Raw genomic sequence first — 26,816 nt, 5'->3', positions numbered from 1 at the left:
GACCCCTTTATCCGGTAGATGTGGGCACTGAAAATGAGGACAGAGGAACAGATTCTGCTTTCCCACCACCTAGGCCCGGAGCACACCCCCTCCATCTTTCTTTCCTTTCCTGCATTTTCTCCAGGTGCTATGACTCACAGCCCCCTGGGCTGGCAGCCGTCAAGCTGGGGGTGGGGGTGGTGGAAGGTGCTGCTAGGGAGGCCCCCCTCGGATTCTGTCCCTATCTGCTCCTAATACACCAAGGCTGCTGCGTTTCAGGATCTGACAGAGCTGTTCTCTGTTGGTGAAAGAATTCAAGCATCCCCAGAGACAAGATGAAGGGATGAGGACCCAGAGAGCCAGACCTCTCTTTTCCCAAGTCCCCTAGTGCCCCCTCTCAGCATACAGCGTGCGCACCTCAGGGAGCCACGCGGCACAGATGGTTCTGGAATTTGAAGAAAAAAAAAAAAAATCAGTGACCAAATAAGCAGATCTCTAACCTTCGGGGATGAACCCCTCTGCCTTTCTGAAGAACTTTTATATGTAAAGTGTACGTGTGTGTGTCACACACACGCATATGTGCTCCATACTCACGAGCATGGCCCTGTCCACACAAAAGCTTGTACCCGTGTGCAGATGTAAGCACATTGGCACTACCCACACGCGGGCCCGTGCACACACACACAAGTGCACCCACACACTCCTGCAAGCAGCCACACCCAGAACTGGAAACCCTGACGGGGTCAGGACTGGGATGAAACCGTTCTCACCCTTGATGTTGCTGGAGCCACAGCTGTTGGCTGCTGCCGTGGCTGCCAGGGCCACCTCCAGAGTTGCTGTTCCCCAGGGGCCGGGTGACAGTCTGTGGTCTCTTGGAAAGCCATTCTTGCCTTTGCTAGTCAGAGCCCAGGGTGATGTTTAAAGCGTGCAGGAGACGCTTCGAGTGTAGGTTTGGGGGACAGCCATTGAAGCATCTGCAGAATTTTCACAGCATCCACCCTGAGGCTGGAGGGAGAATAGAGTAGGCTGGTTTTAGACGTGACCTCCTGGGTTTCTCTGACTTTTGAAGTGCTGGGCATCAGTTTGGGGCCCACAGGAGGAGGGCTGAAGATGGGGCTCTTAATGGGTGATGGGAGTTGGAGGCGGAGGAGGGGCACTGGTCTAAGGTGGAGTCCCTGGGGTGGGGTCCTGCCCAGACAGGGGAAGGAAGGAATGACTGGCCAATGGCAGAGGCCAAGGACATTGGGTGGTCAGTACCTGAGAAGGCCAGCTAGCAGTGCTCAGTGTTAGGGCTGCGGCTGTGCCCCTAGCCTTGGCCCAGCCAGACAACTCAGGAAGGACTGGAGCTTGGCAGATCCCTGAAGGGGAACAAGGGCTGCGTGGCAGGCATTGTCCCCATTTTACAGTGAAGACATCAGGCCAGACAGCTCATGAATGGCAGAACCAAGAAGGAAAGCCCATGTTCTTTCTTTAAAAAAGATGATTCGATTTTTAAAAATCACAAAAGCTACACATGCCTGTTTTAGCAAATGCAATAATACAGAGCTATCTAAAGGAAAAGTGAACACTGTCCTTCTGCCCCTTCTCCCCACCCCACTCCAATACCGTCTACCCGAGCTAAACATTAACAGCCTGCCGTGCAATTTTCTTTTCCCTGTGATCACAGAAATGCACACACACACACACACACACACACACACACACACACACACACCTAGCTCTCTCTCCCTGGCTCTCTCCTTACACACAGAAAATGGACTCTCACCCTTATAAATGATCCATCCAGTGTCCCTTTCCCCTTAAAATACTGGAGACATCTCTCCAAGACAGGGTGCTTAGGTCTACCTCATTCTAGAGGATGGCCTTACCACAGTTTAATGGGCCCCCATTAATGGACACTCAGGGCGTTTCAAGGCTTTGCCAACATAATACGCATGCTAGAAGAGACACTCATACGTACGACTTTATACACTCCTGCTTTCTTTCTGTTGTGTAAAGCTCCCACACTGGGATTACTGCTCAAAGCTCTATATGTTTTATTTCTTTTTTTAAATTTGTAAAATATTTATTTATTTTTGAGAGAGAGACAGAGTGCAAGTGGGGGAGGAGCAGAGAGAGAGGGAGACACAGAATCCAAAGCAGGCTCCAGGGTCTGAGCTGTCAGCCCGGAGCCCAACATGGGGCTCGAACCCACAAACTGTGAGATCATGACCTGAGCCGAAGTCAGACACTCAACCGACTGAGCCACCCAGGTGCCCTGTATGTTTTAAATTTAAACACACTTGGAGCGCCTGGGTGGCTCAGTCGGTTGAACGTCCGACTTCGGCTCGGGTCATGATCTCACGGGTCATGGGTTTGAGCCCCACGTCGGACTCTCTGCTGTCAGCCCTGAGCCCGGTTTGGATCCTCTGTCTCCTTTTCTCTGCTTTCCCCCGACTAGTACATGCATGCACACACTCTGTCTCTCAAAAATAAACATTTTTTTTTTTTTAAAAGGATCTTCCTTAATGTTCGGTTATTCTACTGAATTTTCTTACAATATTTTTTTCATATGTATATTTTAAATTCATCTGGAATTTGTTTCAGTATCTGTTGTGAACTAGGGACTAATTTTGTTTTCTTCCATATGATTAGCCAGTTATGCCAACACTAATTATGCCAAACTATCTTTTCGTCACTGAATTAGAATGCCGATTTGTCATATACTGAGTTCTTGTATATATTATTTCTGGAATATATCCTGTTCCTCTGATCTTTTTGTTTTTTCTTCAGCCAGCACCATATTTTTGTGATTACAGAGGCTTTAGGTTAGGTTTAATAACTGGTGAGGCAAGTCTCTTCTATTGTTGTCGTTGTTGTTGTTGTTGTTGTTGTTTGCTTTCTTTTGCGGGGGAGGGGCTGGGAGAGAGAGGTCTGCGCCCTCTTCAGATGTTTGTTCTTCCAGAGGAACTTTCCAATTTTGTTGTCAAGATGAAAGCAAAGGTGACTGGTATCCCCACTGGGAACGGCATCTGTGTCGGCCCTACATGTGTTTGGAAGCCCATGGTCCTGTCACCGTATGGGGCTGTCGTTGGCACCTCCCAGCCTTGTGATCCCTCGATCACATAGGAGAGCAGTGAAAAAGGTAAAGGCAGCTTCAGCCTGAGCTTGGAACTTCCCCTTTGCAGAATATTGTTGTGCTTTCCCTCGGAAAAGAGATGCAAATTCATATTATGTTCATCGGGTTTGGTGATTCCGTCTTGGTTTAACACCAATAGTGGCTCGGAGATAACTTTGTGCTGCCTGACATGCTGCAAAAATACCCAAGACCAGTGTTTTGGGGTATGTAGGTAAGTTTTGTTCGTTCGTTGTTAAGAGATGCCAAGAGGCAGAGTTGCTAGAAAGGAGGGCGTGCTCATTTAACGCGGCACTAGCTCCATCCGGATTGCCCGTGGCACCCCCCCCCTTGGGGCTGTCCTCCTGGGCTCCCATCTGTCTCCCCACCTTGTCGTTGGCCCCTGGTTGGTTCTTGGGGGAGCGCGTAATTGGGGCTGGTTCACTGTGCAGCTGCTTAGGAGAGCTACTAAAGGGAGTGGGCAGCAGACCCAGAGCCGACACAATACTGCTGCCTCCTCCCTGCCCCTTCAGCCATCCCAAAGGCCCAGATCACACAGGTAAGAGGCACCGACTTTGGATTCCCTTCTAGTTCTTCTCCCTGTCCGCGGGACCCCCGCCAGCTCTAATGCTTCCTTTCTCTGCATCACATGAGATGAGACATTTCAGCAATTCTTCCTCTGCATCACATCCCCCTCCATCCCCCTCCCCACCCTCCCACCCTCCTCCCTCCCACCCCACCCCCCTCCTGCCCCATTGCTTTAGAAGTGCTTGCTGTGAGGCAGTGCCCTGGGAGTGCTGAGCTAGATTCGATCCCTGGCTTTGTCTCTTTTTTTAAAAAAATCTATATTTAACCAGTTTGTCCCTAAAGGGAATTAGCCAAGTCATGCCTTCAGTGAGTGCCAAAGGCTTGGGATTGCACTAGGAGTTCTGAACCTGGAGTCCAAGAATGGACCTCAGGGAGTTTGTGCAAGTCTGAAGCTGCCCACAGCAGCACGTGGGTCTATGTGTGCTTTATTTTCTGAGGAGAGTCCTTAGCTCTTAACAGGGTCTCAGAACAGATGTGTGACCACTCCCCTCCTCCCCAAAAAGAACCACCGCCAGGAGGACAGGGTTAAGTAGCTTTATAGGCAAGCAGAGTAAAGGAATGGCATTCTAGAAATCGAGGGAAGGGTCTTAACAAGAAGGGATGGGAGGGGGAACTTTGTATGCAAAGTTTTGTGTGAATATACCTTCCGAGACTAGGATACAGAGCTTTCATTACATCCCCAAAGGGTTCATAAGTCCCATATTTAAGAATCACAGATACAGAGGCTCAATGACATTTAAAGCATTAATGTTATCTGAGAAGATAGATACTTCTAATAGAAATTTTTTTCAAAATGTAAATGCATTTAATTCATCGTAGAACATCTGAAAAACTCTTCAGGGAGTCTTCTAAAATTCATTTATAATCCCAATGCCACTTTTTTTTTAAGATTCTTCCAGAATGTCTGCTCTCTATCTATCTGTCTTTCATTCTCTCTCTCCATGTATGTGTGTGTGTATGCAAACTTAGAATCACAACGATTTTTAACATGATTCTTTCTACTTATTTTATGAGCACTGTCACCTGTTGTTAGTTTTCTAAAAGTGTTTTTCAAACTTCTCTTAATAATAGAACACTTACTTTCAAACCAAATCTTATGCAGAGGTCCAAAATATGAAATAAAAGATGAGAAGTTCTAGCTAAAACACAGGGAGAGAAGAAACCATTTGAAAGCCACTGCTTTTAAAATGAGTTTTAATGGCTACCTAGTATTGTATCATATGTATGTGCAGTGTGGCCATGGCTGGATTTAGCAAATAAAAATACAAGACATCCAGATAAACTAGAATTGCAGATAAACATTGAATAATTAAAATTTTTTTTTAATATTTATTTTATGTTTTGAGAGAGAGAGAGAGACAGAGAGCAAGTGAGGGAGAGAGAGGGAGAGAGAGGGAGACACAGACTCTGAAGCAGGCTTCAGGCTCTGAGCTCTCAGCACAGAGCCCGGTGTGGGGCTCGAAATCACCAACCACAAGATCATGACCTGAGCCAAAGTCAGACACTTAATCAACAAAGCCACGAAGCACCCCTAAACATGGAATAACTTTTTAGTGTAATTATATTCCAATTTGAATATCAGAGAAACAGTGAATACTTTTTTAGAATAAGTATATCCCATGTAATATTTGGGACATACTTACACTAAACAGATTATTCATTGTTTATCTGGAATTCTAATTTCACTACGCACCTGTATTTTACATGGCAACTTTATGTGCCCTAGTTTATCTGACCAAGCTCCCATTGTTGGACATTTAGATCATTTCCAATGTTTTGCTAACTAAAAATTACTGAGCAGTGTATCTTTGTACCCACATCTTCATAGACTTATTTTATAACATCCTAGAATCAGAATTGCTAGACCAAAAGTGGTAAACAGTCTAAAGGCTTTTTATTTATTTTATTTTTTATCTTTTTATAGAGAGTGCAAGTGGGGGAGAGGGGCAGAGAGAGAGAGAGAGAGAGAGAGACAGACAGACAGACAGATAGACAGAATCTCAACACTGGGCTCGATCCCACGACCTGGATTATGACTTGAGCCGAAGTCAAGAGTTAGATGCTCAGACAACTCAGCCACCCAGGCGCCCCTAAAGGCTTTTGACACATTTGCCCTGTTGTTTTCCACCAAGGAATATATTCTCAAGAGCCCTGCATGCAAGCACCTGTTTCTGGAGGAGTTAAATATGCATCAACCCATTATTGATGATTAGTGTTAGGTGTTGTTCTGCCCTGTCCAGACCCTGAGGCAGTAAGCTTCAAGGGGGGCAAGTTTAATCCTTGGGGTCCAGGATAGCCAGAAGGGCCTGGTTAGTCCAACGGCATCTAGGTGCTTGGGGTCAGGAGTCGGGGCTGATAAGAAATGAGGTAGGGGTGCCTGGGTAGCTCAGTCGATTAAGCATCCGGCTCTTGGTTTTGGCTCAGGTCGTGATCTCGTGGTTCGTAAGTTTGAGCCCCACATCGGGCTCCATGTCGACAGTGGGGAGCTTGCTTGGGATGCTCTCTTCTCCCTCTCTCTCTGCCTTTCTCTCTTCTCTGCCCCTCCCCCACTTGCGCGCGTGCAGGCTCTCTCTCAGAAAAAATAAATAAACGTTTTTAAAAAGTGCAATAAGAAATAGGGTAGAGATGTGCAGGCCATAAAAGGAGAAGGGGTCACCGTGACAGACTTGACCCAGGAGAAGTAAAAGTAAGCTGTAATGAACGAAGCCTGTTTTAAGGCATTATTTTTAGTAAGCAGGCTTGCATTCCATAAAGACAGCCATTCCAAGGAGGGGAGAGGCTACAGAGGAAAACTTCTCAAAGGAGGGTTTTTTCCACTTAACAAATAAAAATTACATAAACATAGTAATAACCGAAAGGATAGAAAAGTCATCCATAATCTCCCCATCCTAATAGATCACTGGGTCTATTCTTAGGTAGGCCTTTCTGGTCAAGCTCCATACTTTTCACAAAGCTGCAGCCACCCAGCGTATACGATTTATATCCTGCCCCTTCCTCCCCATTACCATGCGAGCATTTTTCTGTGCCGCTACAGAGCTTTCAGAGCGAGGACTGTTGACGCTATTTTTTCTTGATCTCACAGGTAATAATTATTCATCAAGACAGATTAGAACATCCAGAAAAACAAAAATGGAGTCACAATGCACATATTAATTTGTAGCTTGCTTTTTTTTCACTTAGCTTTGTATGGTTAGAGAAAATACATTTCTACCATCTTTTTAAATAATCGCAATGTGTTCTATGGAAGGACTATACCATGACTTATCGAACCAATTCTCTGTTCCCGGAAGTCTAGGGTGGTTTTTTTTTTCTCCACAATCTTTTGCTATTATAAATGGAGCCTATTTTAATAATTTCCTTAGGACAGATTCCTAAAATTGAATCATATGTATACATCATTTTCAGCCCCTTGATACATACTGGTAAGTTTACCCCTAGAAGATTTATACGAGTTTATATTCCCTCTAATAAAGCATGAGAGTACACTCATTTCCCCACAGACTCGAACAATTATTCTAAATGGCTGCTAAATATTCTTTTCAATTGGTGAGACATAATTTACTTACTGTTTTCGTTGATGCTGACATTTAGATTGTTTCTAGTTTTCATTCTCATAAATAAGACTGTTGTGAACATCTTTGTGCCTAAAATTTGTCTATGACTAATTAAGTGATTAAAATAGGAATCCTGGATGAGAAGGCATATTTACACAAGTTATTCCCTCTTTCCAAAGGTTAAATTTAAACCTTCTGGATATATGGGAGATTTGGGGCCCAACTGGCACCCTGCCATGGCTCGGGGAAGATAATGGATAGAATAAACCAGAAAAGGCTGTGCGCCAAAGGATATAGCACTAGAAATGTACCGCCAGACTGTTTTCCAAAAGGGTACCGATTTAATAACCATTCTGGTGGCTTAAAAACAATTTAATGTAATATTCAAAGATATTAGTCAAGAAGAAAAGCACTATCTACCATTAACCCACAACAATGTCATTCCCCACAGAGGACTCTTCAACTGCAATAAAACACACATTTCTGTCCCTCCTGGCCCCAGAGCTAGCATGCCCATCTGCCTAGCTCATGCACTTGGCAGGAGCCACTGGTGGGGCTCCAGGTTAACCCTCTTCCCGCAGCTTCCCCATCCTGGGGAGCCTGTGCCTTCTTACCTCCTGTGCAGAGCTCAAGGAGGAAACACTTTTGTGCCACTCAGAGCTGCTGAGCACTCCTGCAGCTCTGGGGCACCATGTATACCCCTTCTTGATGTGACAGACATCTCCTGAGCACCTACTGTGTGTTGAGAACAGCTATAGGTCGCATACAAAGAAGTTCTTGGCTCTTTAGAGATGCTCCAGGATCTGCAATAGACACATAGGGAAGAATGATGGGGTGAGTGGATGGATGTTACAGATCATTTAATGTTCAAGAGGGAAGGAGCCTCAGAGAGCCTTTTGCTCAAAACCCCCTCCTTCATAAGAAAACCGTTGAACCTTTTCTTTTTAAGTTTTTATTTAAATTCCAGCTAACATACAGTGTGATATTAGTTTCAGGTGTACAACATAGTGATTCAACACCTCCAGACGACACCCGCTGCTCATCACAACAAGTGCCCTCCTTCATCCCCGTCACCTATTTCACCCATACCCACTCCTCCCCTCTGGCGACCATCAGTTCGTTTTCTGTAGCTAAGAGCTTATTTCTTGGTTTGCCTCTTTTTTTTTTCCTCCCTCTTTTGCTCACCTGTTTCAACCCCCCTCCTTTTATGCAGTCATCGCAGTCATGGAGAGAAGGCCTCCGGTGGATGCCTTGCCATGATTATTTAAATGCACTCACAACCCCTGGGCGGTAAGCATCATTACCTCCTTTCTGCAGCCTTGGAAACTGCTGTTTGCAGAGGTTACCTCAGGCCTCAAGAATGGCTTGTGGGCTAGCCTGAGGGACTTGACTGACAGCACTTTTCGGCTCCCCTAGGCCTGCCCGCCCCTTTCAACCAAGTTACTAAGTTAAGCACTCCATCCAAAGCACTTTACAAAACGTTTTTTTAAAAAAGTGAAAAGTGGATAAAATGGCAGAGGAAATACCTGAGTACCGTACAAACCCTCAGAGTATTCTGTGGTCGGTGCCTAGAGTACAGGTGAGGTTAATGGCCCTGGACCAGCGCTTGGCTTCTTGGCTTCTTACTCCCCCTCCCCCCATACCGCATTTTCAACTGCGAGGCTTGTGCTTTGGGGAAGAATCGGGAGCCATCAAGCTGGGCCTCCCAGCATTCCCTGAATGTTGAATTCACCTGCCACAACACCCACCCACACACTCCAGGACTCAGCGGCCCTATACTGCTCCCCTCCGCCTCCACTTCGAAGGGTAGCACAAAGCGCCACCTCAAAATATGCCACTTTGCTATATTGATTATTTTGAGCTGTGGGCATTTGAAAACCAGCAAATGCAGGGAGAGGCTTTCTCTGAACTCCCATCATCTGCCTAAACACAGATCCTCCAAAAAGGAACTCGTTGGTCTTATTTATGATTTATTTATTTAAATTTTATTTAAATCCAAGTCAGTTAATGTATAGTATAGTAATGGTTTCAGGAACTCACTGGTCATATATCCCCTTCCCGTGAGTTTCAACAACCAAGGAAGATGGACTGTTATCATGGGAGAGGAGACTAGAAGTCAATACCACATCCAGACAAACTGTCACAAACCATCATACCTCCCATCTGTTCTTCTAAGGGACCATTCATCTTCCTAAAAGCCCTTTGCTTTCCCCTAAGAGATCCACGTCCCCACCCCCTTTCCCTATTAAGATGGTGTATAATCCTGAATTCTAAGCGCCTTGGGGAGTTACTCATTTTTCCTTGGGCATCTTCCATGTATGCATGTTAATAAACTGTTTTTCTCTTGTTGACCTGTTGCTGTTTATAAAAAATGCAGCTTTGGTCTTAATCCATGGTGCCTGGCTCATAGCCCACAAACCCTTGGGATTTCCGGAGTGATAAGAGCAATTGGAGCATTTTTTATTATAATATTGGGTCTCGTGTCCTCTGTTATGTTAATGAGGTGACTTTGGGACGGGGGGGGGGGGGGGGGGGGCGCTGGTTGCCAGGGGAATGAATATTTTGACCTGTGAATAGAGGGGTGGAGGGGTGGACCTTTCAGTCCCATCCCCTGATTTCCAGGGGAGAAGGGGCTTAAATTTGAATCAATTGCCAATGACCAGTGATTTAATCAATCATACCTATGTAATATGAGGCCTCCAGAAAAGCCAAAAGGAGGGGGTCTGGAGAGCTGCCCGGTTGGGGAACCAGAATGCTTTCATGTGCCACCCAAGTTCCACTAGAACAGAAGCTCCTTTGTTCCGGATTTTGCCTACTGAATCTCTTCATCTGATTGTTGATTCATATCCTTCAGTAGCCTCTGTAATAACCCCATCATGGAGTAAGCTCTGAGTGGCTCTTGCATATTAATTGAACCCTAGGAGGGGGTCATGGGTTTTTAACCAGTTTGTCAGAAGCACAAGTAACAACCCTGGGCTTGTGGCTGGCATCTGAAGTGGTGGACAGTCTGTGGGACTGAGCCCCCGACCTGTGGAATCTGAGCCTCTCTCCAGGTAGACAATGTCAGAATTGCGTTGAACTGTAAGACACCCAGTAGGTGTCTGAGAATCACTTGTTAGTGGTGTGGGGGAAACCCTGCCATATTGGAATTGGGTCCCAGACCCTTTATCTGTCTTTTAGTGTAGGAGTCTCAGCTAAGAACTCAGAAAGGTAGAGGGAAAATTATTTTTCTTTCTCATAACTTCTCTTCCCCTCCTCTCCATCAGGAGTAACTCGTTCCTGGCTGGTACTTCTGCCCCCAAATGTTACAGATGAGGAAGGGCTTACCTTTTCATCTATTTATTCATATCTGAGATTCATCCGGGAGATGATGATGTTGAGGATGACAATCATTTAGCTCAATTCTTTTATCTTAGATAGAAAAGTATTAAGGTACATGTTTTTAAAAAGAATTTTATTGTTGGGGCGCCTGGGTGGCTCAGTTGATGAAGCGACCGACTTCTGCTCAGGTCATGATTTCGCAGTTTGTGAGTTCGAGCCCCGCGTCGGGCCCTGTGCTGACAGCTCAGAGCCTGGAGCCTACTTCAGATTCTGTGTCTTCCCCTCTCTCTACCCCTCCCCTGCTCACACTCTGTGTCTCTCTGTCTCTCAATAATAAATAAATGTTAAAGAAAAAAACTTTTAAAGAATATTATTATAAAATAATACTTATTTATAAAAAAGAAAACAGGCTTGTATAAAAGAAAAGGTAAAACTCTTCTGTCTTCCAGCCTACACCTGTGCCACTTTTTTTTTTTTTTAATGTTTATTTAATTTTGAGAGAGAGAGACAGAGACAGAGCACGAGCGGGAGAGGGCAGAGAGACAGGGAGACACAGAATCCGAAGCAGGCTCCAGGCTCTGAGCTGTCAGCACAGAGCCTGACACGGGGCTCGAACCCACGGACCGTGAGATCATGACCTGAGCCGAAGTCAGACACTTAACCGACTGAGCCACCCAGGCGCCCCACCTGTGCCGCTTTCTGGAGGTGACCACTGTTTACCGGCTTGCCGTGTATTTTTCCGGGTATATCTGTGCATTTACATATGCATGTATTATGAACTGTTTGTACGAAATGAATCATAATAGACATACATAACTTATTCCTTCTAACATTTATTTAGAACTCTACTGTAATGATAAGCTATAATTTAGGGATCATATAATCTCTTACCTAAACAAAGACAAATTCTAATTCACAGGGGTTCCTGAGAACACAGGTATATACTGCGACTGTCTCAGGAAAGTCAGGTTTATGTTTACCTACAAATGGAACTTCTATTGGGGGCGCCTGGGTGGCGCAGTCGGTTAAGCGTCTGACTTCAGCCAGGTCACGATCTCGCGGTCAGTGAGTTCGAGCCCCGCGTCGGGCTCTGGGCTGATGGCTCAGAGCCTGGAGCCTGTTTCCGATTCTGTGTCTCCCTCTCTCTCTGCCCCTCCCCCGTTCATGCTCTGTCTCTCTCTGTCCCAAAAATAAATAAACGTTGAAAACAAACAAACAAACAAACAAATGGAACTTCTATTGAGTTGAGAGGTAGTATTTAAAATGATATTGTGGGGCGCCTGGGTGCCTCAGTCGGTTAAGTGTCCAACTTCAGCTCAGGTCATGACCTCACAGTTTGTGGGTTTCAGCCCTGCGTCGAGCTCTGTGCTGACAGCTCGGAGCCTGGAGCCTGCTTGGGATTCTGTGTCTCCCTCTCTCTATGCCCCTCCCTTGCTCACACTCTGTCTCTTTCTCTCTCTCAAAAATAAGTAAGTGTTAAAAAAAATTAAAATGATGTTGTTGAACAGTCTTGGTCACACCAATTTATAATCTACTGACATATAAGACCTCTTATTTCTTCAAACTTTCAAAATACTGAGCATTATACATATTATTCTTGAATTTGCCAAATCAGTAAGAAATTGTATCTTACTTTAATCTGCATTTATTTAATAATCAATGAAGCTGAACATCTTTCATTTCTTATTGGTCATTTTATTTCACATTTCTATGAACTACTTGTTCGTATCCTTTGTGTCTACATTTCTGTTGAATTATTCGTTCTTTCTTCTTGATTTGTAAGAGCTCTTTGCATTTTGGGTTTTTAAAATTTTTTTTTAAGTTTACTTATTTATTTTGAGAGAGACAGAGACAGCACAAGTGGGGGAAGGGCAGCTAGAGAGGGAGAGAGAGAGACTCCCAAGCAGGCTCCGCACTGCCAGCACAGAGCCCAATGTGGGGCTCGAACCCACAAAGCCGTGAGATCATGACCTGAGCCGAAATCGAGAGTCGGACACTTAACCAACTGAGCCGCCCAGGCGCCCAGCATTTTGAAGGAATTAGTTATTTGTTTGGCCTATATTTGGCTAATATTTTTTCCCCAGCACAATGTTTGTATCTTGACTTTGGGATATTTTTAGACTTATAAGAATCCTAAGTCTTTATGTAGTTTTTGGTCTTTTTTGGTGACATTTGGATTTTATATCCAAGATTGCAAAAAACAAGAACAATGGGAACAAAAAGTAACTAAATTTTTCTGCATACTTTTTAATTTCCTTTTTAAATTTAAATTTTAGGACTCCTGGGTGGGTCAGTTGGTTAAGCGTCTGACTCTTGGTTTCAGCTCAGGTCATGATCTCACCATTTTGTGATTTCGAGCCCCATGTCCGTCTCTGAGCTGACAGTGCAGAGCCTGCTTGGGATTCTCTGCCCCTCCCCCACTCACACTGTCTCTGTCTCTCTCAAAATAGATAAATAAACTTAAAAAAAAAAGATTTAAATTTAAATTTTGAGCCGCCTAGAATTTATTTTTGTTTAAGAAATGAAGTCAGTGTTATTTGTTTCCATATCGTCTGGTCACTTTTCCTAACATCATTCACAGAATAGCATATCTCTCCCTTCTCCCTCCCATTGGAAATGCAACTGTATCTTGTGCCAACCCTCCATATGTACTTGGTTCTATTTTTAACCTCTCTGTTTTCTTTTATTGATTTGTTTGGCTTTATACCAATAGTATCTTGCTATATAAAGTCTGCAGTCTTTCATATGTCTTAATATCTGGTAGGTCTATTTCCCTATCTTCATTTTTCATTTCTTCAGATTTTTCCTGATCACTCATGTTTAAATTCTTCTGGTTGAATCCTCCTCTCCCCCCCCACCCCCCCCCACCCCCCCACCCCCCCGCTGCCAACACACAGGATTTCACTGAATTTATAGATTAAGTCAGGGAGGAGTTATACTTCTGTATCACTGAGCCTTTTTCAAGAATGAGCCAATTCTTCCCTTTAGGGTTCTGTTTAACCACAGGGTGGCCATCAAGGAAAAACATGGACGGACATATATACTAGGTGGTTTATTTAGATTACATTACAACGCATGACATGGTCATTGTGTTGTTGCTCATTAACAACGTATGGTTTGGTGCACTGTGCGAAACTGCAATGAATGAGGTGCATAACACTACATTTCTATTGATCTCAGCCATGATCAGGTTATTTGTGTCTCTGATTTCTGCTTGAATACCACTGCAGCTTTAGCATATCCTAGCAGAACTAATCAAAAGAGCTCTATCTATTAAAAAATTTTAGGATTATCCCCGTTTCCAGATTTTTTGGCCACGTTGTATATTGCACCTGGGTAGAATGCTGGGCTGTGGGGGAGGTGCCCATCTAGGGGCACGGTGCTGCTGTGGAGACATGTACTTGCCCCAGCAATGGAGTGCCCCTTAAAGAAAGTCACATGTGCTTTTTTTTCCCAGTTCCCCTTCCCCTCCTTTTTCTTTTTGCTTAATTTGATTTTTATTTTTTTTTTATTTTTAAAAAAAAATTTTTTTTTTCAACGTTTATTTATTTTTGGGACAGAGAGAGACAGAGCATGAACGGGGGAGGGGCAGAGAGAGAGGGAGACACAGAATCGGAAACAGACTCCAGGCTCTGAGCCATCAGCCCAGAGCCCGACGCGGGGCTCGAACTCACGGACCGCGAGATCGTGACCTGGCTGAAGTCGGACGCTTAACCGACTGCGCCACCCAGGCGCCCCTAATTTGATTTTTAAAGTCCGCCTTTGTGTAGAACTACCTTACCATCCAGCAATTACACTATTAGGTATTTACCCAAAGGATACAAAAATGCAGATCGGAAGGGACGCATGCACCCCCATGTTTATAGCAGCTCTACCAACAATAGCCAAGCTACGGAGACGGCCCAAATACTCATTGACTGGCGAATGTGTAAAGAAGATGTAGAATACATGGAATATTACTCAGCCATCGGAAAGAATGAAATCTTGCCATTTGCAACCACTTGGACGGAGATAGAGTGTATTATGCTAAGCAAAATAAGTCAGTCAGAGAAAGACGAATATCATACGATTTCATCATAGGTGGAATTTAAGAAACAAAACAGATGAACATATAGGAAGAGGGGGGTGGAGAGAAGACAGGGAAACAAACCACAAGAGACTCTTAATGATAGAGAATAAACCGAGGGTTGATGGAGGAAGGTGGGTGGGGGATGGGCTAGATGGAGGATGGGTATGAAAGACGGCACTTGCTGTGCTGAGCACTGGGTGTTGCGTGCAAATGATGAGTCACCGAATTCTACTTCTGAAACCAATTATGCACTGTAGGTCAACAAACTAAAATATAAAAAAATAAATAAAAGTCTGCCTTTATAATGCTCTCTCCTATTGGTGGGTATAACCTAGTTATTTAATTCTATTAATTAGAGTATATATGAAGCACAGGTAATGTACCTCTAAACTTGATCTACAGTGTCAATAATGTACTGTGCCAGTTCACTACTCTAATTTGGTTTTTTGTTCCAAAAAGTGTTGCAAACTGAGGCACCGGCCCATGATCAGGGCCTTGCTGAGTTCTAATGGGTTGGACTTGAACCTGGCCTCGCTTTGAGCCTCAGTGGGTGAGGCAGGAGGCCATTGACCCTCTTGAAATAGTCATACTGGATGTGTTCTGTGTATTATATGGCCCATTATTGCTTTTATTTTTCCAGTTAATATCTGACAGGTTCAAGTTCAATGGTTTCTGAATATGAAACACCAGAGGTGCAATGGTAACTCACAAACACTGACACATTACACTTGTGTGATCTGCACCGTATGTTGGCCAGGAGTGTGTTTGTGGGGGCCCGGGGAGCCCTGAGGTGGCCCTGTCTTGGCCATTCGTTCTGCTCCCTTCCTTTCTCAGTCGCAGAGCTGTGTCGTTTGGGGGCTTGGTATGGTCAAGCAGACAAGAACCTGAACAGGAATCGGCTTTGTCCCCCTTTGCTGTGACTGCTGCTGAAGTTCACTGGGGCTTTGAGGACATGCCTGGCCGGAAAGACCGAGGAGGGCCAGGACTGGCCCAAGGAAATTTAGTTATGTGCTGTTTTGGTCTGAGTAATACAAACTCTTACACTTTTCATTTTTTCCATGTCCTTTCTAGCCAAAGCAGAGAAGTGTTTCCATGCCTGTGTCAGGCCAACAGATGACAGCACTGGGCAAGTCCCCATCTGAGCCATGAGCTGATGCTCTGAACCCTGAGCCCAGCGGGGAGGCAGCCTCCAGCCTGCACTTGTCAGGGCCTGGTTGTGTTCCGGGCACCAGAGGCCAGCTTGTTTGGGAGCTGAGGGACTCAGTACTGGAAGGGGCCGCCAAGCACATCTGCGCCCGGGAGTAGTCTGAAGACACACAGAGAAAGCTTTGTGCTTAGGCTCCGCAGCCAGACAGCCTCAGTTCCAGTCCCAGCCCAGCCGCTCAGCAGCTGTGTGACGCTGGCGTGTTATTTTATCTCTCTGGGCCTCGGTTTCCACTTCTGTAAAATCAGGATCAGAGGAGCACCCACTCGGCAGGACGACTTGAAGCTGGAAATAAGCACCTAGTATAGCATCCAGCTCATAGTAGGCCCTCAGGGAGCTGTTGGCATCAGCTCATTACTGCAGCGGAGACCTAATTGTTCCTCACTGTGCAGCAGCTGCAACAGACTGGGGAGGGGGAGGGGTTGGGGACAGTAAGGCAGGGTTCTGGGACCCTTCACAGACCCAGGAATGCTCTACTCAAGCCGAGTAAACGGGTAAGCAGCTGGGAACGGAGCTATCCCACCACGCGTCCCTAGTATTGCCCACCCTCAGAGTCCCTCCATCCCTAGATGACCTTTGGGCCAAGCAGAGTGTGGGAAAGGGGACCCAGGGAGCTTGGTTGGACCTGGAATCTCCCTGAACCTGAACAGAGACCATCTGGGGAATGCACTCCCCTTCTTTCTTGGTGAGACCGCGGGTGCCGTCAAACTGCGCGGTCATCAGCGCCCTTGGAAAAGTCAGGTTGTGACGGGAAATCTAAGTGGAAGCCCAAGGTGGGCTTCCCAGGAGGCCCTTACCCTGTGCTCCTTGGCATGTAATTGAACTAGAGCCTCCAGGGCATGTGGGCAAGTGTTTCAAGGTGGTGGTTTCTATAGTAACAGTGAAGGTTCCAGCTGAGTTCCAGTTGGCTCTGCTGATGGTGAAACAGTACAAACGGAGGCCAAAGCCCAGACTCATGACGAGGCTCCTTGGAAAGAGGGTCGGGGGGATGACCTCCAAGTCCCTCCTAGTCCTCCGTCCTGTGATTTCACCAGCCCATGACTAGCACTGGTTCCATCCTGCTTCGATATAAAGCAGCGTCTGAGCCTTGCTAGCACCTTGGAACACCTGGAGAGCTTTAAGAACTCCTGATGCCAGGCTCCCACCTCCAGAGTGTCTGATTTAATTGGTCTTGGGTAGGGCCTGGGCATCGGGACTTTTTAAATCTTCTGATTCTTCTGATTCTAATGTGCAGCCAAGATCGACAACGACTGGTAAAAAGGCAGGTGAGCTAATAATAATGAATAATTACAATGTATGTGCCAGAGACTGTGCTAAGCACATTGTCTACGTCATCTCCTTTAATTCTCACAATAATCCCCATTTTCCAGGTGAAGAAGTAGGCTCAGGAAATGACTTCCCAAGGCCAGACAGCAGTCAACACTGGCATCCTAGCCCAGAGCCCTCAGATTTCCAAGGCCAGGCTGGTAACCCTTATGTAACTGCCTTCGAGGTCATGTGAAAACAGAAATGGGGACGTGTCTGGAGCAGGCCCCCGAGGGCCCCTGAATACCCTAGGCGAGTTTGCCTGTGCCCACGCTGAGGTCCCCGGCCCTGTGCCACCCCAGCATCTTGTCTGGTTGGATAGGACCAAGCGGGGGTTGGCTGCTTCCCCAGAACCCAGCGGCTTGGGCTTGCCGGGAGGGAGGCCCTGTGGGACCCGCCTTTTCATTTGGGAGCCTGACACCTTGCGCTCAGAGCTGGTGAATCATGTGCTTGGTTTCCCAGCCCTCCTGATGAATGGCAGTCTTTCAACTTAGGACACAGCATCAGATGAGATTTTGTTCCCAGGGGAGTGGGGAGTGGTTGGGAGCACATTTTGTTTGCCAGGTGTTTTGGGTTTAGAGCAGACTCAGACGAAAAGTCAGGAGCCATCCATAATATAGAACCAGAGGCTTTTTATTTGCAGTTTCACTGAAATTTAGTGAAAGGCAAGCCCAGCAGGTACCTGTTTTACTGGCAGTAAAAGGAAATTAGACAGCAGTTATTTAAAAGGAGTTTGAGTTGTTCAAATCTTCAATTTAGGGGTACATGTGTGTTTTAAAAGAAAGTTTACAAGGCTTGGGGATTTGGGGTTGAACTGTTTTTTGCTAAAAATGATGTGGAAAATATTTTCCTTTCTTATTTTCAACCTCCCCCTTTGCTGTTTGTTTCCTAAATTTAGCAGTCAAGAAGAAGTAAGCAAATCTAGCTGGAAAAAAACCTGAAGCAGGTCAGGCAGGATTCAAAGTTTAATTGAAGTGATGGACTGAAAATAAAACTCTCCAAAATGAGAAATCATTCTTCCCATTTTATAGAGCAGACTCATTATTTCAGCTTAAACAATTTCAGATGTGGTTGACCTTGTTGGACGTGGAAGTGCTGGGTTGGGCACTTCCCAAAAGGACAGACTGGGGAGGAGGCCACCGGCCACCGTCTAAACGTCAGCCAAGAGCTGTTGGAGGAGGCTGGAGGGCTGTGGGAGGCCCAGGAGGCTGTCACTCACCATCTCCCAACCCTCCTTCCTCACCTGGGCAACTCCAGGGGGCTCTTAAGTTATTGTCCAGATGGAACCCCCACCCCCACCCCAAAGCCTGACCACAGCCCTGCCTGCTGGGGAAGGCTGAGCTTACCCCTCCCGGCTCTGGGCTCAAGTCACTCGGCCAGATTCCAGGGACCAGCCTGATGTCTTGGAATGGATGGCTGCCACCAAACTGTGTCATTGCCATTGGTGGCTCGTTTTTTGGTTTTGGTTTTTGATTTGTTTCTTACTTTTGGAGAATGGTTTTCTATCCATCGAAATGACTGAGGGACTGACATCTCTGGATTTTTGGTTATTGGAGAAGGACAGTCAACTCAAACTACGCACACACACACACACACACACACATACAAAGGGACAGATAGGTAGTAGATAGACAGGTAGGTAGGTAGGAAGGTAGATAGACAGATAGATATAGACAGATACCAAAAAAACCCCAAAAACCCAAGATGAATTTGAATCAGATATGACTAGCCCATGAGGAACCCCAAACAACATCACTATAGAGCTTTCTTTCTGTCTCTTGGCTCTGATTGTTTCTTCTTGGCTTCCTTCTCCAGAGAAAATTTCTTCATGTGGTAGGCAAGAAGACTTTGCCTCCCAAGCTTAGCAGTGATGATGAAAAGAGCTCATCTTTTTGTTTTAAACCTGCCTATTGTATGAATGTATGTATGTATGTATGTATGTATTTTAATGTTTATTTATTTGAGAGAAAGAGAGCACACATGCACACGTGCAAGCAAGAGAGAGGCAGAGAAAGAGGGAGAGAAAGAATCCCAGGCTCCATGCTGCCAGTGCAGAGCCCAACGTGGGGCTCTATCCCATGAAAGACCATGACCTGAGCCAAAATCAAAAGTCGGACACCCAGTCAACTGGACCACCCACCCAGGCACCATAAGAGCTCATCTTACAGAAAGTTCTCAGAATGGGGGCACCTGGGTGGCCAGTCAGTTAAGACTCTGACTCTTGATTTCAGCTTAGGTCACGATCTCACGGTTGGTGAGATGGAGCCCTGCATACATCTCTGTGCTGACAGTGCGGAACCTGCTGGGGATTCTCTCTCTCTCTCTCTCTCTCTGCCCCTCCCCTGCACTTGCATGTGTGTGCGTGTGTACATTTTTTTCCTCTCTAAATAAATAAATAAACTTAAAAAAAAAAAAGTTCCAGGATGGATTCTGATTGGCCCAGATTGAGTCGAGTGACAATTCCTTCATCCATCCCTGTGTCCGGGAGTGCACTCGCCTGGGCCTTGTGCCCATCCCCGTGGTGGAGATTGAGGTGTTGGTGGGGCAGGAGGACAGTGATTAACAGCTCAGCCAGGAGATAGGAGTGGGAAGGAAATCCCCAAGGCAAGCAGAAACTACCCTGCCACCCACTTTGGTCCATCTCAGCTCCAAGTAATGTGTTAGCCAAGTACATGTGTGTGGGAGGGGGAAGGGGGACGAGTGAGGTCATGACAGCTCATTGCTCATGCATTCATTAGCCATTGATCTTAAAGCCTACCTTCACACAGGCACTGTTCTGGGCTTTGGAGTCCAGCACTAAACAAAACAGATGGCCCCTGCCCTTGTGAAGCTTCTATTCTTGTGGGGAGAAGCCATCAAGAAGATAAAATAAACAGAATACACACGTAGAGGGGCGCCTGGGTGGCGCAGTCGGTTAAGCGTCCGACTTCAGCCAGGTCACGATCTCGCGGTCCGTGAGTTTGAGCCCCGCGTCGGGCTCTGGGCTGATGGCTCAGAGCCTGGAGCCTGTTTCCGATTCTGTGTCTCCCTCTCTCTCTGCCCCTCCCCCGTTCATGCTCTGTCTCTCTCTGTCCCAAAAATAAATAAAACGTTGAAAAAAAAATTAAAAAAAAAAAATACACACGTAGAACACCAGATGACACTAAGTGCCATAAGGAAATATAGAACAAGGAGGGAGGTTAGGGAGTGTGAGCGTGGGGCTGAGGTCACAGGTAGTGATTGGGGAAGGCTCACCGGAGAAGCAAAGTTTGAGCAGAGCCCTGCAGAAGGGTGAAGGAGGGAGCCACGCAGAGACCTGGAAGAGCCTTCCAGAAGGAACGGAAGGGCTGAGGGGAAGGGTGCCGGCAGGCTCAAAGAACATGAGGCTAGTGTGACCAGAACAGAGTCCGGGAGGCAGCAACGGCAGAACCCGAGTCCGGTGTTAACTGGGCCCCCACTCACGGAGCGTCCTGGGCCACTGTGCCTGGGGGGAGAGTGAAAGCCACTGGAGGTCACAGGATGCGTCAAGGAATCCCATTTGTTCTCTGTGTTTTTCTCCCCTGTTGATTATACTTGAGACAGGGACAATATTTAGGTATTCATTCCTTTGCTCATTCATTCGTTCCTTTATTCAGCAGACATCCACTCAGTACCTACCACGTGCCAGGTGCTGGGAGCCCAAAGGCGGGGAGCTCACCATCTAGTGGAAAGGAAAGACAAGGAAAGCACGGACATCAGTGTCACGTGATGCAGGAATTGCACAAACAGCTCCAAGTGCCTTAGTCCCCTCCAGAAAGGGCAGCAGTACGCCTCCCATCCAGAGGCTCCAACTGGCTCCAAGCCCAGGATCTTGGGTCTCTCGGGCTGGTCCAGATATAGCTCCTCATAGTCCTGAAGCCTAGAGCCAAAGGATGCATTTACCCCTCGCCAACGTGCTTAGTAAGCAGTGTGGGTGGGAAAACAGGAGAACAGCTGCACACTTCCCCTTTAGAAGAGGGGAGAAGGGGAATAGCGTTCACTGGTCACCAATCCATGATGCATGTGCCATCTCTGGACTGTTCCAGCTAGGCTTGGGATGGGATGAAGTTCCTTGGCCCATGCTCCAGCTACCCATGATCTGATTGAGGGTGGGGATATCTCTTCATGATCTTCCATGGCCATGTCTGGCATGGGGTGGGGAGCAAGGAGGGGTGATCTGGACTCCTAGATTTCTTTTCTGGGGTCCATACTGCTTTTTGTTGATTTCTATCTTCCCAGCCTCTTCCACAGTGTCTGCACGTACTAGACTTTCAGGAAATATTTGTTGATTTAGCACTAGCGGTATGCCCATAGGACACCACTGTGGATGCGCAGGGCAGGGGTCTCAGTCAGGCTGTGGAGCATCCAGGGGAGGGGCACATCGGGGATGACCCCTGGATGTGTTGCCTGGAGGACCAAGGGGTTCGCCCTGCCCCCTCTGCAAAAGGCAACGCAAGAGAAGCAGCAGCTTTGGTGATCAGTGAGGAATTTGTTTTGAGGTGTTGGGTTAGAGGTACCCATGGGACATTCAAAGGTCTGCAAGTCTCAAGATCAAAGAACAGGGCCACAGGAAATGAGCTGTGGGTGTGGGCGTGTAAACGGGGGGTTAGATACCAGGTAGAAGAGTTCTGGGTGGTGCCTGCCGGGTAAGGCCAGGGAGGCGCTGGATAGAGCAAATTAAAGCCCCGCAGAGGTCACGTCCTCCCCTTCCTCAGTGTCTCCTCCACTTCGGCTGACTCAGAGCCAACTAATGTTTCAGCTCCCAGCCCCAGTGATGCTGGGTCAACGTGAAAGCAGAGCTAAGACCTCTGGGAGGGAGCAGGAACTGTGTTTCCACGGCACCCCTCTTCACAAGGTGGCTCACAAGTGAAGGGTCTAACCATGGAGGACAGTTGGAGCAGCAGAGGCTATGGATCTGCTGAGGGAGCAGCAGGCATTTCTGGACATCTTTGAGGGTGTCTAGCTTAGTTTTGAGGCCCTGAAGGGACTAAGCCCTTTAAGGCAGGAAGGCAGCTGGCTGGGGATGGGGGAAGCACCTCTTCCTTCTGGCACACGGGAGTGCTCAGTGGCGCTCTGCTCAATGAATGGGTGGCTGGATGAAGGAGTGAGTGAATTCAAGCATTCTTAAATGAATGAATGATCAGATGGGCCTTGGAACTTGCAGAGGGGTGTCCCAGTGCCTGGTAGATGGGCCACTCTTAATCAATGTTTATTGGGCGATGGGTGAGTGTGGGATGAGGGCTCAGAGGTTTCCTGAGCCCGCAGAGTGGCCAGAAGTCCTAAATAAATAAACACGGTTATTTCCCACAGTTGACTTGCAGGATAATAAAGCGGCATCCTCTCCCTTCGGGAGCTTTCTGCACTTCTTCTTTTATTTTGCCTCAGCCATCAACTGGAGGCTGCTTGCCATTTCTCTGACCTGTGCTGGGAGGGATGCGGGGGACGAGTGGGGGGGAGGCAGAGTTAGCACCCCACCTTCTCCCAGGTGGGAAGGACCCAGAGCACCTCTTGTGTTCACTCTCAAAGTTGCACATCCTTCTAGCAATCCGAGACTCAAGTCAGAACAGTCTCCCCTGCCCTCTCCCTCCCTCCTTCCGTCTTTCCTGAAATGGATTTCCAGTCCAGGGGGGCTGTGCCACATCTGTCCAGTCCCTGGCATGGCGTCAACTCCGAATACCGCAGTGGCGCAGCTGTGGTCACCATCCTGAGCATGTGTGCGTAGCGTGGGGCTGGGCCCAGTGGACACGAGGAAACCTCCCTCACTGGCTCTGCCCTTAGGGGGCTCAGGGACTGGCTCCCAGGACAGGATGCAGCTGGAGGCTGGAACCCTACAGGGCGGCAGCTTTGATGGAGATACTCCTGGAGCCTTCTGCACTCCTGTGTCATGAGGCTGGGGGCTAGGCTCCCAGGGGGACACGGAGGCCCCGGGCCACTGTGGATGTGCTCCAGAATCACCCAACACCTCGCTCTCCTCTTCCCCAGGTCCGGCCGCCTTCCGGGGACCATCCCTCTAGAGCTAGACCTGTGACGGGGTCCTCATGCAGAGGGTCTATGTATGGGCGATCCTCACCCAGCTTCCTGCTGCCTCTGGGGGCCCACAGCTCCCACCCAGGCTGCCGGTCAGGCAGAAGGGTTGTAGTTGGGATGCCTCATGGTTGGTGATATTTCAAAGCACGCTGGGAAACATCCGGCCAGCAGCTTGGTTCAAATAATGAGATGTCAGGATCCATCTATCTATCCATTCATCTCAGATGTGTCCTTCCCCCAGGTCTTTCGTGGGGGGACTTTGGGACCACAGAGTGGGGTGTGGCTAAGAGGAGAGAGGCTGGGCCATGGCATCTGTCATCCATCACTCCCCAGCTCTTAGCACCTGTGAGCCAGCAGCTCTGACACAGGGCTACTCCAGCAGCACCGCACAAGTCCCCGAGAATATGCATCATTGTCTGCATTTGCCTTTTAGCAGCTCTGGCACGAGCCTGGAGGGGCCTGCTTGTCCTCACGGGTAGTTCTCTGTGCAGCAGCTTGTCCGAGCTCTGGGCGTTTCACTGATTAGGCACTTCCTACATGCCGAGCCAGTGTCAGGCCCAAGTTCATCCATAGGAGGCCGCAGGCTGCTTGACAACCTCCAGCTTGTTTGGTGGTCCCCTCAGGACCCCTCATCTTAGGAGTCGCCTTCTCCAAATCCCCCAAAGAGCACTGGTCCAGAGAATGACCTTCAGGGTCAGAACAACCAGTTTGAATCCAGAACCTGTGATTTACTAACACTGACCTTGGGTTTAGAAAAAAAAAAATAGATTTCTTTTTCTTCCTAGAGCAGTTGTAGGTACACAAAATTGAGCAAAATACAGAGAGTTCCCGTATGCTCCCTGTATACATGAGGGTACCGTTTTTTAACTTCTTGAGCCTCAGTTTCCTTATCTGTACAATGGGGGAAATAACCATCTCCTGCTCACAGAGTTGGGATAAGGCACAAATGAGGCAACGCAGTTAGCTCCTGCCTAGTAGTAAGTACTTTGCACACAGTGGCTGCTTTTTACTCCTGCCCGGGACCTCTCTGATGCTGACCTTTGTCTCAGGTGACAGGAACACCCTCCAGAGGCTTTGATGAGAAGGCGTACCTGGCAGCCAAACAGCTGAAGGCTGGAGAGGACCCTTACAGGCAGCATGCCTTCAACCAGCTAGAGAGTGACAAACTGAGCCCCGACCGGCCCATCCGGGACACCCGCCATTACAGGTAAGGCCTCCATTGTGCCAATGGAGAAAGAAAGGTGGAGGGAAGGGCCAACACCACTTAGCTTGCTTCCTTTTGGTCACGTGGATTTGAGAAATGAGAAAGATTTTGGGCGCCTGGGTGGTTCAGTCAGTTAAGTGCCCCACTTCAGCTCAGGTCATGATCTCATGGCTCATGAGTTCAAGCCCCACATCAGGCTCTGTGCTGACAGCTCAGAGCCTGGAACCTGCTTCAGATTCTGTGTCTCCTCTCTCTCCCCCTCCCCCACTCGCACTCTGTGTCTCTCTTTCGCAAAAATAAATACGCATTTAAAAAAAAAAAAAAAAGGAATGTGAAAGATTCCCTCAGACACTCAGGAGACTCAGAAACCCAGTCTAGTTACTGAGACACTCAAACCCTCAGGGAGGACTGAGGGGGTGGCCGAGCCTGCTGGTGGTGCCTGAGGTGGAGAGGTGCCACCAACCGTGCCCACACTGTGCAAACAGTGCAGTTCTGTGCACTGCCCCATCGACAGCCCTTCCCTTCTCCTCTGCCCGCCCTGCTGCCTCGGCTTCCACAGCAGTGGAAGCATTTCCCAGAAAAGCTTCCCAGCCTTGCTCTTGGTTCTGTCAGTATGGTAGGCGGGAGAGGCCCCAGAGCAGACCAAGGACGCCTTCCATGATGATTCTCGCTCTGATTCCACCCGGTGTGAGTGACCGACCTTGGGGAAGTCATCAAGCCCCCCTCCTTGGTTCAGGTCCTTGACGTGTCCTGTCCAGATTATAGTCACCACCTCCAGCGCCCTCTTCCTGCCCTCACCTATGGGAACAGTCTGAGCCCCTCCGCCCGAAGTGCAAGCCACCCCTGCTGACCCCGAGCCTCTGCTCCTTTTCCCCCTAGCACTTAAGGCCCCTGCAGTCTGATACCCTCCTGCCCCTCTCCCTGTCTATGCACACTCTGTTTCCTCCACCGGAACCCCCGCCCCCACCACCTGCACCTTCACGACACCCCTCAGTGTCCTCTCCTCCGGGCAAGGCTCCTTGCCGACCCAGGCTGGTTTGGGGGCTTCCTCTGTACTCCGTGCAGACAGGTCAGCAAGGGCCTGGTGGAGCTGACCACTCACGGGCCTGCAGTTTTAAGTGACCATCATGGGCTGGGCTGGACCTAGCTGTGTACCTAGGGCCGGGCTGGTCCTGATTTGAGGGTAGGTGAGGATGACGCGGACCAATGTTGCTTTTCCTTCTGAAGCGGCTGCTCCACAGCACAAAAGGTGTATGAAGTAAGGGTGCAGAAGGGGACAGGCTTCTAGCACCTTCCTTGTCGGTCATGGAGATGCGCCTGAAATCCAGTGGGCTTGCAGCCTGTCAGAGTGAGATGGATGTTGAGTTGGGGGGCGGGACCCAAACTGTCCTCCCTGTCCTGGAATCCCAGTGCTGCCAGCCTCCAGAAACTCACGCTGCCAAATAGGACAATAATCCTGCTACTTGGGGAGACCCCCACCCAGGTCCAGGGGCCAGCTCAGGTCTCAGAAGCTCTTTCTTGGTCCTGGTGCAGAGTCTACCTGCACTGTGGGGTCTACGAGGCCATGTCCACACGGCTCCACTTGGAGACCTTCCTTGGCAGCCCTGGCCGTGGCCAAGGCCTAGAGGTTCTGCAGACCCGAATCTCTGAACTGACCCAGGGTTAGCCTGGATCACCTCTGTCCTCCCTCCCACCAAGCCCCCAACCCCCACCTTCTCAGGTGTTCACGGAAGAACTTAAAGGAGGAGTTCCTCTTGGGACGACGCGTGTTTTAAAATGAGACTCTTCAAATCCAAGGCAGGGGTGGGTTGGTGAGGTCAGCCTCCCCTCCTGCCCCAGGGCTGCTGCCCGCCCTCCCAGAAGCCCAAGGTGGATTGGGTGTGTGTGCATATGAGCGCACGTGTGTGTAGGGGGAGCAGCCAAGGTGCTGGCTTTCGCACACTGGGGTGAGCCAAGCTCTTCTCCTGGCCCTCCAGACGGCAGCTTCTGCTGGACTCCAAACCGTCAGGCTAGTTCCTAGCCCAGCCTCGATCTCCCTCAAGGGGAGCAGAGAGACCAGGCAGGGCAGACCTACTAGCATCACAAAGAAAACCCCACCAGCCCCAAACTCAAAACGTAGGCATGGAACAAACCTCTTCAGAGGCTCTTGGCTCCTGGGAGCCAGATTAATCCCCATCCTCATAGTTATAAATCCCAGAGAAATGCAGAGTGGAGAGGGTTGGAGGGGGTGGGTCGGGAGGGGGTCAAGTTCACCCCCCCAGATGGGGTACGGGGAGGTTGGCCACTTTCAGGTGAAGAATGGGCATCACTCTCCAGGGTCTCTGCTTCCTGGGCACAGGATAGTTAGTGTTCACAGTGAGAGACCTGGCCCCCTAGAGGTCAGTGCCGGGCGGGCAGGGGGCGGGGCGGGGGGGGGTGGGTGGGGGTGGGCTAAGCTGGGCACCTGGGAGGTGGCTACTTCTTCCAACACTCCC

The 26,816-nt window shown here is 48.3% G+C and overlaps 1 protein-coding gene across 2 annotated transcripts in view; it reads left to right on the top strand.

The window, feature by feature from the left end:
• GALNT16 (polypeptide N-acetylgalactosaminyltransferase 16) overlaps positions 1 to 26,816 on the top strand; it is a 94,354-nt gene that overhangs the window by 36,609 nt on the left and 30,929 nt on the right. For both annotated transcript variants that reach the window (XM_086709445.1, XM_086709446.1), the window contains exon 2: positions 24,188 to 24,345. In XM_086709445.1, the coding sequence (XP_086565571.1) occupies positions 24,188 to 24,345 (158 nt within the window). The remainder of the gene's footprint in view (positions 1 to 24,187; positions 24,346 to 26,816) is intronic.

The sequence above is a fragment of the Puma concolor genome, chromosome B3, assembly GCF_028749965.1.
Source record: "Puma concolor isolate L17-30 chromosome B3, mPumCon1.1.hap2, whole genome shotgun sequence".
Lineage (NCBI taxonomy): Eukaryota > Metazoa > Chordata > Mammalia > Carnivora > Felidae > Puma > Puma concolor.
This window is presented reverse-complemented; position numbering and strand designations above follow the sequence as displayed.